The 16,735-nt window shown below is 34.0% G+C and overlaps 2 protein-coding genes across 5 annotated transcripts in view; one reads left to right on the top strand and one right to left on the bottom strand.

Annotated features, from left to right (window-relative positions):
* Positions 1–298: 298 nt before the first annotated feature.
* On the bottom strand, positions 299–5,670 carry LOC127866376 (uncharacterized). Its single transcript, XM_052406860.1, has 5 exons — positions 5,485–5,670; positions 4,453–4,488; positions 3,780–3,926; positions 3,346–3,498; positions 299–2,522 (listed from the first exon to the last, which is right to left on the bottom strand). The coding sequence occupies exons 1-4, from the start codon at positions 5,573–5,575 to the stop codon at positions 3,458–3,460; spliced, it is 315 nt and encodes a 104-aa protein (XP_052262820.1). The 5' UTR covers positions 5,576–5,670; the 3' UTR covers positions 299–2,522; positions 3,346–3,457.
* The window catches only part of LOC127866365 (DNA repair and recombination protein RAD54B-like), a 53,265-nt gene continuing 42,195 nt past the window's right edge, over positions 5,666–16,735 (top strand). The window contains exons 1-6 of one of the 4 annotated variants that reach the window (XM_052406845.1): positions 5,666–5,765; positions 12,660–12,744; positions 12,991–13,103; positions 14,787–14,830; positions 15,186–15,394; positions 15,869–15,933. In XM_052406845.1, coding sequence (XP_052262805.1) covers positions 12,996–13,103; positions 14,787–14,830; positions 15,186–15,394; positions 15,869–15,933 — 426 coding nt within the window. In that variant the 5' untranslated portion in view covers positions 5,666–5,765; positions 12,660–12,744; positions 12,991–12,995. Of the gene's footprint in view, positions 5,766–12,275; positions 12,299–12,659; positions 12,756–12,990; positions 13,104–14,786; positions 14,831–15,185; positions 15,395–15,868; positions 15,934–16,735 lie in introns of those variants that run through there. The other 3 variants (XM_052406846.1, XM_052406847.1, XM_052406848.1) reach the window with 3 other exon arrangements.

Genomic DNA, 16,735 nt, shown 5'->3' with positions numbered 1-16,735 from the left:
CTGATATAAATGGTTATTAACCCAATAACACAAATGCAATGGTCCATTTCCTTCAGGCATTCAAGTGTACGAAAACTTAGGAGATATTAAAGTACTTTTTAACTGTCATTTTGGTCAGATTGTACAAAGCCATTGGTAAAAAAACTTAAGGTCTCTAATGTCACAATAATAGAGACAAACCCCAGGAACTATGGAGTAATTGCCCTTTACATAAATTGACCTTCGTAGAAGTGGCCATGGAAATGTGGATGTACAGTATACATTTAAGGCTAAGCATCCAAAGTAATACTTAACAATATCAGAATGAAACTTTATTGAAATGTCAACATGTTATAGCATACATATAATGTTAGTAATCACACCAAATAGAAATTTGCGGAATGAATATAAAATGTATAACAGATTGGTTACAAACAAAACAAAACTACATTAAATTAGATAGACATATACAAGTATTAAAAGAAAACAGTTTCAAGATTCAGAAAAACACAACATTTGAATAGTTTTTTAAACATAATATGCTGCAACAGTACTAAATAAATTAAATGTGTAAAACAATGTGAACATAATAACATAAACCTATTATGACAACAAAAAGACTCGATAGCATATTTACTCGCAACAAGATACCCTATACAAATACGAGTTGCATGAAACTGTAAATTTTTGCACATAAAGAGTTGTCAAATTGCACAAAGGAGGTTGAAAACAAACAACAAAGAAGATAACAGGTAAATATCTAATCTAAATATGAGGCTGTTTTGCGGAAAAAAAACAACAAACAAATCAATTTGCGAACATAATGTAATAAAGATTTTTTAACAATGTGGAGCATATGAGAACTTTTGCATGATTTGTATGAAAGACATTTCTTAAATTCTTCAAGTAGACGCTCACCTTATGACAAATTTAGATATAAAATATGTAGAAATTCAAATTTTGCCCCTGAAGCATGACATTTTTTGACCCCATAGGGCATTTTTTAAACAAAGTTTGAAGAGAACCTAAATACCATGTTACCAAATACGAGAAACCTTTGAGCCTTGGTTTTAGAGGGAATGTTATTATGCTTTGTGAAACTTCAAAAATAATTTGGCCGGTCATAATTGTATGAAACAAAGTAAAGAACAAATAAACAGTGATGCACACATAATATAAAATGCTTGATTGTGTAGTTTCAGAGATGTATGTTTTTGCCTTATTAAGTCTTTAGCAACAATAATTATGTGAAAACCATAACTTTTGCACCCACAAAGTTGAACAAAGGGCGTACCTTCTGCATTTTTTAACCTAGTATGAAATAATTCACATATGCACAACTTCTTCAAGTTTTAATGTTGTACCTTGGAAAGTGTAGGAGAACACCTAAGGACAAGTTTGAGTTTATGAATAGACATATAAACAGACAGACAGATTTCCATGGTGATTCCAGTGTAACTTTGCTATGTAACAGTCTGGGCAACAAAAATGTAAAGTGTCAATGTTTTTAAAGACAATAATATAATAAGCAATAACCATGGAGAATAATTATTTGTCAACATCTGAAAAGGCATCTTTACGTGCCTGAGTATTTTGGCCACCTTAAATGTCAAATTGATCATGTTTAATAAAAGTAAATTAACATATTGCTCAAGGCACATTTCATAAAAACAATCTGCAAACAAACCAAGCAAATTTTAGAATTTATATACTATTACTTGTGACCAAGAAAATTGCTGCAATCTAGTTCATGTATCATTCTAAAGAAAATCTACGTAGACAAAAATTTGCCATGCCATACTGGCTTGTGCTTGTTTCAACCAGTGATTTAGTTGAAATTCAACTTTCTTTTAAGAAATTCCCATAATAACGGTATGTATCATTTAATTATCATACCCATTATTCATTGTGCATATGAAAACAATTCATATCAGTGGTGATAAATGTCTGTATTATTAAAAATAAAAACATTTCCAACTTCTATTTACACAAATATGAACTAAGCAACAATGAATACATATTAGCAAAATATTTACCATCAAATTGCACACTGGGGATACAAATGCTTAGTTATGTACAAATTCTGATAAAACTCATGGAGATAAAAATAGTTATTAAACACAACTTTTATTTTGAAAAAAAATTTGGTCCATCATCAGCTAAACTACTGTCAATATATACAACACATTTGCAGCCTACACTCGCAACTGTCTATCCTAACAAATTTTCAACATCAACTTACCTGTCCAATGTATAAAGATCACTTTTAGAATTTGTAATTTCTTCATGCCCAAACAATGTGTTAGAGGTCCTATAGAATGCATGTCCAATCCCTACAGTTCCTCGTGATCGTGTGAATGCTCCTCTGGAGTGCTTTCAGATTTTGCAGGAGGCTGTGTTTCTATGGTAACTTTGTCAGCATTCCCTTGAGGCTTGTCGTTGTTGCTGGACCCGTTGCTATGTACTGGTCTAGCCACTCTTACTTTCTTGCCATTGGTGATTTGGAACTCTGCAGTTTCGGGGTCATACGATATGCCACCATCCTGCCACACATCAAAACTTGTAATACTTTTGTATAAATTTCATCAATAAATGTATAAGTTTACATTGAACCTTTTATTTATAGAATGAAATGCATTAAATCATAACACTTTTATATTATGCTCTTGTTTCTTTTATGCGTAACTGCACAAAGTGCTCTTGGGGAATTTCTGTAATCACCCTTTGTCTGTTATATGTCGCTTGGTGTCAACGTTTACCTTATTAAAACTATGGAGGCCACATGTGTTGCTAAATCTTCATGAAAAATGGTCAGAACATTTTCCCCCATTATATTTCTGCACTGTCATAACAGAGTCATGTGGGGTCAAAAAATGGTCATTATGTGAAATTAAAGCTTGGAACTCTCATAGTCACAGGTTTGGGTCCAATCATCATGAAACTTGCTCACTTTTGTTTTCCAGTGATGTCTCAGCACAGTTCAAAAATAGTTCTGGTTCGATGAAAAAAAATGGACGCCAGAGGGCCGGGTACATGTATTTTCATGTAAGAAAATCTTAAATTAAGTAAAGCACATCCATTTGTATGGGATAATTAGTAGTTCAACAAGTTAGTGTCTTTGCTTTAAAGATGTAATTATGAGATCTACATGTATTCAATCTACAACATAGGTCAAAGAAAAACTGGATTGGTTCTTTTCAGACAGTAAGTGAATATCCTAAATAATTGACAATACGTCTGTGAAAATTCTCTGATTATAGTGCAATTAAATTTAAATCAGAACCAATACCTAAAATTGATTATTCAAAGTTTTGCTCAACTAACTTATGTATCAAGGGCGAATTTAAAATAAAAATGCTGACTTACAGGTCCATGAGAATCCATGAAGTTTCTTTTTTGGCATGCTTTGAGAAGAGTGCTACAGATTTTCTCTGTCATCTCGAGGTATGTGGTCTGCTTTCCCATGTTGTGCATCCTGTTATAAGTCCGTAATCAGTATGGCCTCAACCGCATCTTCCTCTATAAGCATAGGTAAAATATTGAAAACATTCATAGCGCTTTCAGAATATGTTCAAAGTTTTCATCCAACTAGGATTAATAAATATTACAATGGTTTTCACAAATATTTTATTTGTGCACTTTTACGCAAGTAGTGGAACATTAGTAGTTTGTTAACTGTTTTTAATATGATTTGGGTATGCTTCATGGAACTAATAAACATCTGACATATATATTTGATCATATAAAAATAGGCCTATATTCAGAATATTGTATTATTTAAGAAGTTCAACTTAAGGCACCTTTGATATGCTGACAGACTTTAAGCACTTTCTTGCTGTCCAAGTCGTACTTGTCAAAGTTGTTCTTTTCACACAGTTTCATGAGCGCCCTACTGACAGTCTCTCCCATGCCTCTAGTAGGTTTGCGACGCAACATGAAGTCCAACTCTGAAATTGTATTGTGACAATATAGCATTTGTGTGGTATAGTATATGGACTTTTGCTTGTGTAGTATTAGTTAAACAAAACCAGAACCTTTCTTTTATCAACTACAATCTATTGTTAATTTTATTATCTGCTATTGAAAATGAACATAATAAACAGCAAGGATGAATACTTTCTTCTTTGCCTACCCTCGTCCTACTCTCTTTTGTTCAATTAGTCTGGTTTTGATGCCATATCAGTTTCCTCAGAAAATATATGGGCTTACCACCAGGACCAATCGGCAACTGGGGGCTTACTGATTTCCAATCCTACAGAAGTTTTATATAATAGCCCATACAAACCTTTGAATGAACTAGTACATAAAACATACTTTTCAGGGTTTAATAAGGAAATTCAAAAGTTAAATCTAAAACTATAGTGTTAAAAACAGAAGCCGATACAACAGTTTACAGTTTGACTATGTTAACCACTAATCAAAGTACGTCCTGCGTAAAAATTACATACATCATAGAAATACAAACAATATTACCTTTGATTGTAGCTTCACATCCAAGGCAATACATTTCTGAAAAACAAGAGTTAGGATTAGAAAAATGTGTGCACATGATGTTGAATTCTGACTGATTTAACAATAAGATCTCTTATCGACTTTTATAAATGCAACACAAGAACTATATACAGATTGTTGAAATCTTATTTCTTAGTCTTATTAAAAAACCATGCAAAATATAACTGAGCTTGCTGTGCTCAAATGGACTTGTGGTTATAACGAGTTTTTAAAGACAATTTCTATATCCTCAAATCTCCATGCCTTTTACTTTCTATTCATAGAGGCTACTAACTTGGATAATATCCATTTAACAAATATTTCTTTCCTTTTCTAAATAAACCTAAGGTCCTTGTACCTACCATATGAAAAGTAAAATTACTCCCTTTAAAGCTAACTACTTCCCTTGGCAAAAATTTATATCAGTTAAAGGGGCTTATCTTTGTCAAATATCAACGGACTGGAACGAATTAAAAACTTCATCTATAGGTCATGTAGGTAGACTACCATACCAAAAATCAGCTTTATATAAAGCGTTGCGTAAAAAAAACCCCGGAAAACAGAGTGCCAGACGGACTGCAGTGACTGCTATATGCCACTCTACCGGGGGCATACAAATATTAAAACAATTGGCCTAACAGGGCTTATTTCAAACCAGGCAACTGGTAAAATATAGCATACAACCTCTGGGTCTTTCAGGCTTTAGAAATATAAAACAGATAATTGTTAACACTATTATTGGTAATAAGGGTACTGAAAAAAGTAACTATTGCTTTAATGAAGTTCAGATTTGTATTGTTGATTATCCATAACAGTGTGTAGGTTACTTAGTCGGGATAGTTATTCCGCTTTTCTGTTCTTTAACACAATGCATACATTCTTCTTTGGTCTTATGAACCAGAGATCTAGCCTATTTCATTTGAGTATTTAAATATTAACTGACATAGATTCTACTAAGTAACATAAACAAAGTTACAAACTAGATAAACTTAGTCATGAGCAAGTTGTTATTACCATCACTAATGTCATCAGGCTTTTTGACACAGTTGATTTCAACAAACTGAAAGAAAATGCAAACTATCGCGATAACTTTGATGCACGCCATCTTGATAAAATGAACAAGTCGATACAGAGCTGCTCAATTAATGAAATACACGTCTCCAATTAAAAGCGTCGTTTAACAGGAAGTGGTGACCATCAAGGGAGGTAACACTGTCTCGTCGTACATTTTCGCGGAAAATTTAAGATGGGGAAGTGTCTATTTTACAGTTATTTCTAATCCCCATGGAATGATGGTAATAGAATATTTTAATTAAGCGTTTTTCTTTTAAGTTTTGTGCTGTTCTTTCCGATCTACATTTTAATACCTGATTGATATACAAGATCGATATAAAATTGTTCACTTCAGATTTCGGGTATGGACGTTTCGTGCCACTACCAGTTCGTGCCACTGATATTTGTGTAGGATGGCATTGGACGTTTCGTCCCACTGATAATATATAGGCGGATATGTGTGAATAATACCGTAGATGTGTGAATCATAATAGGAAACTTTCGCACCTTTGATTGTAACGTATGTTCAATATTAAAACAACAATGTTTCATTTCAAGATTATTTATTCAGTTTAAAAGTATTCTGCGATTTCAAGATTTATTTTGATATAATACATGAACAAAATGTTTAAGAGTCAATTTATATGCTTCATATAATATGTTAAGAGTTGGCCGTTCAAAAACGAAGACACGAGATATGCGTCCTTATAATTTATTCGTTGACTATTCTCTAAAAATAAATACAATACATTTATAATACATACATTCAAACATACCAAATTATTAACATAGTATTTAAATAAATAATTCAAACGATTGCGTTTGTAATAATAATGATAATACATACAGAAATACATATACAATATAAGTACCAACAATCTATTTACCAATATTAATTCTTCCATACAGAAACAACCACACTCTTAAAACAATTTAAACTTAACAGATATTTACAAAATTTTACATAGAATAACAATGGATAAATGACGTTGGATGCGTATATATATATTTCGCCCCAACGTTATATTTCCTGTAATTAACGGCGTTAACATAATACATTAACAATACATTACATAAATATATTCAAACATTTTCAATAAATTGACATTATATTCATTACAAGAAACAAAAATATGAAACAAGATTTACTTTACGTTTTTAACCAGGTTTTCCCAAGGAAAAAAATGGTTATTAGATTGGCGAATGTCGGCGGGCTGGCGGGCGGAACAAGCTTGTCCTGGCCATGGTCAGATTTTAAAATCATTTGGCACATTTGTTTACCCTCATTAGGCGGTGTGTCGCGCGAAAGAATTACGTCGATATCTCCAAGGTCAAGGTCACAATTTGAGTTTGAAGGTCAAAAATGGCCATGAATGAGCTTGTCCGGGCCATAACTTTGTCGTTCATTGTCAGATTTTAAAATAATTTGGCACATTTGTTCACCATCCAGGGTTTTTCCAGCACTGTCTGCGCCTCCGGAAAATGGAGCCGTTTCCAAAGCAAATGGACCCGATCCCAAACCGAAATATTAATTATTATTTTTTTATTTTTTTTGGAAAGAAGTGTCTTATGACTTATGATTATTAGATTATTAATGTCCAGCTGATGTGTATCATATCAACATGCACTGCTGTGGTTGAGCGAGGATTCAGCACCATGAACCTGCTGTGCTCCCCATTACGCAGCACATTTACACAAACCAAACTTACTCATCTGATGCTTATCTGCATTGAAGGTCTAGATCTGAATGACAAAACATTGGAGGAGCTGTATGATGCTTTCCAAAACAGAAAGCAGAGAAAAATTATGCTGTAACTTGTGTGACTAACCAGTGTTTGTTTTGGTAAAAAATATCTGCTATACGTTTTTGACTATACAGTTCTTATCTCAGAGTGCAACTGTAACTGAAAAACAAAATTGCAGTACTTAAATAAACGTTGATCATGCCCAATATTGCATGTGTTTATATAAAGAAGACAAAATAACAAATAAAAACACATTTATTTGTTAAACCACTGACTTATTTAAGCATGATAAATTCACAATGTTTTCCCAAAATGAGCCGTTTCATTGAAGCAAAAATTCCCAAAATGGACAATTTTGTCGATCAAAAATTCCCAATTTGGTCAGACTCCTTTTCCCAAAATAGGCAGAAAAAACCCAGCCATCATTAGACGGTGTGTCGCGCGAAAGAATTACATAGATATCTCCAAGGTCAAGTTCACAATTTGAGTTTGAAGGTAAAAAATGGCCATAAATGAGCTTAACCGGGCCATAACTTTGTGATTCATTGTAATATTGTAAAATCATTTGGCACATTTATTCACCATCATTAGACGGTGTGTCACGCGAAAGAATCACGTCGATACCTCCAAGGTCAAGGTCACAATTTGAGTTTGAAGGTAAAAAATGGCCATAAATGAGCTTGTCTGGGCTATTACTATGTCATTCATGGTGACATTTTAAAATCATTTGGCACATTTGTTCACCATTATTGGACGGTGTGTCACGCGAAAGAATTACGTCAATATATCCAAGGTCAAGGTCACCACAACTAAAAATAGATTGATTTTGAAACAACTTTTTAACTATGAACCATCAGTAACAATGCACATTTTGATTTTGAGTTGTCTCTCTTTATCAGACTTTTTATGCCCCCGGTAGGGTGGCATATATCAGTTGAACTGTCCGTCAGTATGTGTGTATGTCAGTCTGTTTGTCCGTCCGAAAAAAAACTATCGTTGGCCATAAGTTCCCCATAACTTTTGCATTATTGAAGATAGAAACTTGATATTTGGCATGCATGTGTATCTCATGAAGCTGCACATTTTGAGTCGTGGATGTTCAAGGTCAAGGTCATCTTTCAAGGTTAAAGGTAAAAAAAAATCAAAGCGGCGTTTTCATGAAGCTGCACATTTTGAGTGGTGGAAGTTCAATGTCAAGGTCATCCTTCAAGGTCAAAGGTCAAACAAATTTATTTTTATTTTTTTCAAAGCGGTGCAATAGGGGGCATTGTGTTTCTGACAAACACATCTCTTTTTTTTCTGATTGAAATCAAGGTCAATTTTAAACAAGGGGGTTAACAATACACATTTTGAATTGTCTCCCTTTATCAAACTTTTTTCAACTGAAAACCTGGTTTTGTGACAATTTTGTCCCTTGTTATATTATATATTTACAATATCAAAAGTGAATGCATACATACATATTAACAATATCTAGATTGATAACATATATATACTCAAACATTAAATGATAATTTATTGTTATTAACTAGTAACAACATTAGGTACACCATTTGTTAATGTATATCGGAATAAGTTAAACAATATTTTTTGTATAATGAATACATTTACGGTATAAACAACAATATACACAATGTACATACCTCTTCAGCCTGCAGCTTCAGCTGTTCGAAGGCGGGAACCATGTGCTTGCACAGCAAATAAGGCAAGGACATTAGTGTCCTCAAGAAGAGGAACTTGTCGCCCTTTGCCGCATATGCGGTGGCGAGGCCCCCACGTTAACCACCTTTCGGTACACGCGCTGATTCCAATGAAAGACACATCCTTTCAAAGTGGCCCTTCTGTAGCTCTGGCGTAGTGCCTGCCACGCCACTGAAAAACGTACAATTAGTATAGGTCATACATCACTTGATAAGTTTGAAATCAATTAAAATCGATTGACTTAATAATGTTGTGATTTCAACTAATTAAGTAGCTCATATACATGTTATATTATATAAATAACCTGCTTCAAAATCGAGCATGACCCACTCGACCAGTGGATTTTCCAGGCGTTGGTGGATGGATGTCAGCACACTAATGTAGTCATCCTTCGTACGCCTGGACATCAGCACGTACACCAATGGCGCTTGCTTTGTGTAGTCACCCTTCTTCACAAAGGTGTGTATTGTGAACAGCTGGTAAAAGGGAGTTTTTACCAGCTTGAACGTCCCCTTGATGAATCATCTCCGGGTGTCCTTTAGCTAATTATTGTTTGCTTATTACTTAAAGGCACATACCGCTAATTGATAGTTTGTGAGTCAATAGTAAGGCATAAGCTTTTCCTAAAAGTAAAAGACCAACTTCATGTTATTAGTTCTTTATTGAATATATTGTACTATTGTTCATTCATGTTATATTATTTTTATGTATATAGAACATACACATGAAGCATAAAAAATAACAGCACTTCATGTTTTATATTTATTTAACATAATGAACTATGCACAAATGTTTTTATACCAACAATAAATCTTTATTTTATTATTATATACACATACATACACATGATGCATAAAAAATAACACAATGAGTTTATGTTTTATATTTATTGAACATAATGAACTATGTACAAATATTTGTATACTAACAATAAATCATTTTATTTTTTGTTATTAGCCGGATTTTTTTCGAAAAAATCTCGGCTTATAGATTGATGTTGTCGGGCGGGCGGGGGGGCGGGCGGGCGGGCGGGCGGGGTGGCGGCGTGCTCGAAAATGTTAAAGTTCTTATTTCATGGTATAACTTTGGTATGCTTGGACCTAGAGTCTTCAAACTTGACATGAAGGTTGGCCAGGATTAACAGATGACCACTGGTCATTTCAAGGTCATTCATTTGAAGGTCAAGGTCACTGTGACCTTCAATATAAAAAATGTTAAAGTTCTTATAACTTTGGTATGCTTGGACCTAGAGTCTTGAAACTTGACATGAAGGTTGGCCATAACTAGTTAGTAACCACTGGTCATTTCAAGGTCATTCATTTGAAGGTCAAGGTCACTGTGACCTTGAATGTAAAAATGTTAAAGTTCTTATTTCATGGTATAACTTTGGTATGCTTGGACCTAGAGTCTTCAAACTTGACATGAAGGTTGGCCAGGATTAACAGATGACCACTGGTCATTTCAAGGTCATTCATTTGAAAGTGAAGGTCACTGTGACCTTCAATATAAAAATGTTAAAGTTGTTATAACTTTGGTATGCTTGGACCTAGAGTCTTGAAACTTGACATGAAGGTTGGCCAGAACTAGTAAGTAACCACTGGACATTTCAAGGTCATTCATTTGAAGGTCAAGGTCACTGTGACCTTGAATGTAAAAATGTTAAAGTTGTTATAACTTTGGTATGCTTGGACCTAGAGTCTTGAAACTTGACATGAAGGTTGGCCAGAACTAGTAAGTAACCACTGGACATTTCAAGGTCATTCATTTGAAGGTCAAGGTCACTGTGACCTTGAATGTAAAAATGTTAAAGTTCTTATTTCATGTTATAACTTTGGTATGCTTGTACCTAGAGTCTTCAAACTTGAAATAAAGATTGGCCAGTACTAGAAGATGACCACTGGTCATTTCAATGTCATTCATTTGAAGGTCAAGGTCACTGTGACCTTAAATGTTAAAATGTTAAAATTGTTATAACTTTGGTATGCTTGGACATAGAGTCTTCAAACTTGACATGAAGGTTTGCAAGCACACTTAGATGACCACTGGTCATTTCAAGGTCATTCATTCTAAGGTCAAGGTCACTGTGACCTTGAATGTAAAAATGTTAAAGTTCTTATAACTTTGGTAGGTAAAAATGTTAAAGTTCTTATTCCATGTTATAACTTTGGTATGCTTGTACCTAGAGTCTTCAAACTTGACATAAAGGTTGGCCAGTACTAGAAGATCACCACTGCTCATTTCAATGTCATTCATTTGAAGGTCAAGGTCACTGTGACCTTCAATGTTAAAATGTTAAAATTGTTATAACTTTGGTATGCTTGGACCTAGAATCTCAAACTTGACGTAAAGGTTTGCAAGCACACTTAGATGACCACTGGTCATTTCAAGGTCATTCATTTCAATGTCATTCATTTGAAGGTCAAGGTCACTGTGAACTTAAATGTTAAAATGTTAAAATTGTTGTAACTTTGGTATGCTTGGACCTAGAATCTCAAACTTGACGTAAAGGTTTGCAAGCACACTTAGATGACCACTGGTCATTTCAAGGTCATTCATTTGAAGGTCGAGGTCACTGTGACCTTGGATGTAAATATGTTAAAGTTGTTAATACTTTGGTATGCTTAGACCTAGAGTCTTCAAACTTGATATGAAGGTTGGCCAGTACTAGAAGATCACCACTGCTCATTTCAATGTCATTCATTTGAAGGTCAAGGTCACTGTGACCTTCAATGTTAAAATGTTAAAATTGTTATAACTTTGGTATGCTTGGACCTAGAATCTCAAACTTGACGTAAAGGTTTGCAAGCACACTTAGATGACCACTGGTCATTTCAAGGTCATTCATTTCAATGTCATTCATTTGAAGGTCAAGGTCACTGTGAACTTAAATGTTATTGTTGTTCATGTATATGCATGCATTCAAAACATAACACAAGGTTTGCTCATGCCTTGAAAAGTACTTACATTTCATTTTGACCTTTGAACAATATTTCAGTAATTTAAGTATTGCATTGACAAAAACACGAAAGGTACTTTCCTGTCATTTAAATCAAAAATCCGGCTTCAATGCGGTCATCTCCGACCGCGGAACTCTTGTTTATAATTAAAATTGTTAACATTGCTGTAATTTTCTACATTAACATGTACACCCCAATATCATTCACACCTATACGGCATTATTTCACACCTATCCGCCTATATATTATCAGTGGGACGAAACGTCTACCGCTTTTCAACACAAATATCAGTGGCAGGAACTGGTAGTGGCACGAAACGTCCATAAACCCAGTTTTCGCCCTGTGTCCAGTGGGTATTCGCTTTACATTGATGTTGGTATTATTTCGATTTAGTTATATTTATTATGGATTAACAATCAATAGTTAACTTAAAGTAAACATTTGAGATTTTTACTTTTCACAGTTTGTTCATTACATTTATTAAGACAATTTATGTACAAGATGTGCACTTTCATCTACACTGAACCAATATTTATACAGAGTAATAAATGTATGGAACAGTTCACCCAAATATGTTGTTGATGCAGAAACCCTGAATGCAGTGCTTGGTCGGATAAACAATAGGTTGTAAGTGTTTGTAAAAAATATCCTATTGAGTATCTTAAGAGCAAACTATACTAAATGCACACTTAATCAGTCACCACATCATACTTGATAACATATATGTATGCAGGACCCATACAAAGCTGTTCTCTAAGAAGACCGAATGACGGAAGGCTAAACAACACCTTGTCTTCATCTTTTGAGCCTGAATACAGGTATATTACAGGTATAGCTAAACAACTTTAGCAAACATCATGACATCTATTTCATGCTAAATGTGTGTGGGCTCCTTTCGAACACTGCATAAACATGTTCAGCATTTATAGTTTTTGACAAAGATTTGAATACATGTATAAATATTTCATTTCTATTTAATGTTTCATAAATATCTTAAAATTATGTTTTTATAATGGAACATGTACCTTTTTAAATATTTCAACATGTGGTTTTATAAATGTCAGTAAATATGCGTCGCTCGTCTGCACCAAGTCAGGCCAAGTCACGACCAGTGTTTGTGTCACCATTACAGAGAAGTCAGCCATTGGTTAACACCAACCCTACACCATCGCCTGATGTAAGCTTCATATACTTCTTTACACATTGTGCTCATGGTGAGCTTTTAAGAGACTGTCTTGTCAGTAGTGTGTCAGTGAGTGAGGAACATGTGTAAACTTTTTCTTCTAAAAACTTGTAACACATGTATTCAGCTCTAGAAAGATTTTAGTGAAACTTCACTGGAATGATTCTTGTGTGACCTTTATTAAAAATTGTTCAATTGTTCTGGTCCATTGCATAATACAGTTCACTTAAAATAGATTTTAAAATATGAAAAAAAAAATCTTTGTGTCTTAAACCACAAGGATCAGCGCTTTAATATTTTGGTGTGTAAAATTGCTTTTTTTTCACCATTTTGGGAATGGTTCCCAGTCCCTTTGGATTGGGAAAATTGGCGGCGTTATGACTAAAATTTGGAAATTAGTGTTGTTGTTGTTTTGCTAAATAAATGCTTCAACATTGAGAATAAAAGTGTTTTCAGTATTATATTAACTAAGGCTGAACTTATATAGCTGAATGCGAGTTGAACAAAATGTTGAGATCTAAAAATGAACACCGGACCGGATTTTTGAACGAAAAAAACACTGCATGGTCTAGTTCTTCTCTACTAAGTTTGTTCAAATGAAAATCATGACAACCAGTCAAAACTGGCCACATCCAAGAGTCATAAGATTAACATACGGGTAGATTTAAATATATATATAACATTTAATACTTCTTTGAAACCACAAGGGTCTGGGCTTTGATGTTTGATGTTTAAGATCACATGTTGGTCGCTACCAATTTGTTCAAATCATGCCTTTAGGGTAAAAATGGCCTTGCCAATTTTGTGTTTTTGTTATTTGTATATTGTGAAAACAATCGTCTTCCCTGAAACCTCATGTCACATAGATTTTTTATTTGGCATGTAACGTCATATAGTGAGCCTCTGCTAATTTAGGTTTAATCATGCCCCTAGACTCAGGGGCCAAATGTTTTAATATTGATAAATGTCACAAATCTTCCATGAAACTGCAAGGGTCGAGGGTTTGCTATTTGGTGTGTAACATTGTATTGTTTTCCTCTTCGTAGTTTGTTTAAATCATGCCTGTGGGATCAAAACTTACAATTGCATTTGGGGCAAGTTGGGTGAAGGTCATTGTAACGTCAAATAAAAGAATGGTTTCAGCTCAGTAATTTGTGTTTGGATGATGGTATTGTGCTGTAATTTTTGGTGCATGCAGCTGACATGCACACCTTGCTTTCAAACTTAATATTTAATTCAACTAAAATATTTGGTAGAGTTGAAAATCTTGTTCCTTGTCATTTGCACTTTTATTGTTTTAATTTGTAAATTTTCAGGTTTAGGTTAATATATACTATTACACTTTTGCAGATATTCTGCTTCAAATATGTCTTTAGGGTAACATTTATAGCATTTTGTTTAAATGAATGCTTTACTAGATACAGTGTTTACTTTTCTAGATAAGGTAATAGCTTTTCTAGATACGGTGTTTACTTTTCTATATGCTGTAATTGCTTTCTAGATACAGTGATTGCTTTTCTAGATAGTTGATATCTTTTCTAGATGCTGTGATTGTGATTGCTTTTCTAGATACAATTATTGAATTTCTAGATAGTTGATTGCTTTTCTAGATACTGTTATTGCTTTTCTAAATGCCATGATTGCTTTTCTATATACGGTGATTCCTTTCTATTTAAGGCCGATGAGTCATGCCCATCAATTCTTAAAAGAATATTTGCAGGGTAAGACTTTATATAAGGTGATGCAAAAGTTAACATTTCTTGTGTGTGGTTGCAATGTATTTTTTAAACAATGTAAATAATACTATGTCAACATTATATTGGATCCCTTCTGTTATCTTCCTATTAATGACTCTGAACTGTAAAGTATCAGCTTTATCAACTACTTGATCCACTGCAGTGTGACTCTTCTATACTATGAATTGAATGAAATAAACAGCAAGATATGAAAGTAATGAGAGTGCAAAAAACATTTAACTTTCAAGTTCTATATAGATCATGTGAATGTCAGCGTCTGGATCATTTAAACTCCATGTACCATATAAACATATAAATCACGATTTATTCTTGTTTCAAGAGCACAGGTAAAGCCAGATCCGTCTGCTAAGGAGAATCAGGCAGCGGAGACAAAAGACTCCAGTCTCTCTTGCACAGACAATATTGTACAGCCTCTAGTAGCAAAGAGACCTCGCTTTGAACCCCCTGTAGGCCCTGTAAGGGCTGCACTTGCCTCCCCCATCAACACATTGCAAGCCAGTTGTAGAACTACGCTAACAGTTAATGAAGGTACTTTTCCTGTACTGTTTTGTTTGTTTAAAATGGGCTTAATACATGTGTGTAAAATGTATCCAACTTCAAGATTAGCCTTTGCAGTGGTAGTTTTCAATTAAAGGTAGTCCCTTCGAAGCAAATAGGCTATTTAGGCTGTAAGTTTCTGGACAGGCTAATCAGGAAAAACACTCTAATCACATGCATTAACCCTTTCCTCTATAAGAAGCAAAGTGAAAATGGCTTTTGCAACTAGCATAAAACCAGAACAGCCTGCGAGTAACTCACAGTCCGTTCAGGTTTTATGCTGTTTGCTGCTCATCAGTAACTATGGGCTGGAAAGGAAGCCTGTTAAACTTTACCCAATCATAATTTGAACAATCTTAAAAACAGACAAATATGCTCATTTTTTCTATTAAAATAATGATCATGGATAGGACAGTTTGCCCATTGCATATTTTGATACTTATTTTTTTCTGTAAATTGTTTCAGATTCTTCTGTCAATAGCACAAATGGCTACTTCAGTGTGGTCTGGTGCAAACGATCAAATAAAAAGGTAGCCTCTTTTGTCTTTATTTTTTACTGCAGACTTTTCTTTATCCATCTCCGTTCTAGTGTAAATGATATAAAGATGGCATATGCAATTTTTACGTTATGTTTTTATTTAAGTAAGTTAATTAATATAATTTAGTAAATGCAATAAGACTTTACGAGAATATTCTCCAAAAACATGTATACCCGGTCATGAGTTTTCATGCAGATCATAAAAAGGAAAGTTATTTGAGTGTAAAAATATTTTTTTTATCTGAAGAGTAGTTTTATGTGTTAGGTATTGGTTAAACTGGTATGTCATCTCTCCTAAAGTGCCATCAAAACATTTATTAGTTCACCTAAGCATAAAATGCTCAATTACTGGTATGTAATTGGTATACCATGATGGCCCTAATCTGTCCCTGCATGACATGCAAGATGTGACTGTGTCCTTGAATGTTTCTTTATAGGACCATCTCCACCTGAACGATTTTGTCAGAATTCCACGAAACTTCACAGGAATGTTCCTTATGTGGTCCTCTATGACTATTGTTCAGCATTTTCCAGTCTGTTGATTAATTAGGTCACAGGACCAAATTTTGGATTTTAAAAATAAAAATTTAAAGTCTTTTGCTCTGAAATAGCAAGGACCGAAGGTTTACTATTTGGTATGTAAATTGTATTGTAGTCCTCTAAAAAGTTTCTTCGATACCCAAAGGGTCAAAATGGCCTTGTCAGCGCGGTCACCAGTTTTAAAAAGACTTGGGAAAATCTTTTAGAATTTTTCTGTCTTAAGGTCACAATATACTATTAAAATAGTTTCCATA

Source organism: Dreissena polymorpha, chromosome 2 (genome assembly GCF_020536995.1).
Source record: "Dreissena polymorpha isolate Duluth1 chromosome 2, UMN_Dpol_1.0, whole genome shotgun sequence".
In the NCBI taxonomy this organism is placed as follows: Eukaryota; Metazoa; Mollusca; class Bivalvia; order Myida; family Dreissenidae; genus Dreissena; species Dreissena polymorpha.
Note: the sequence above shows the minus strand (reverse complement) of the source record. Positions and strands in the feature narration are given on the sequence as shown.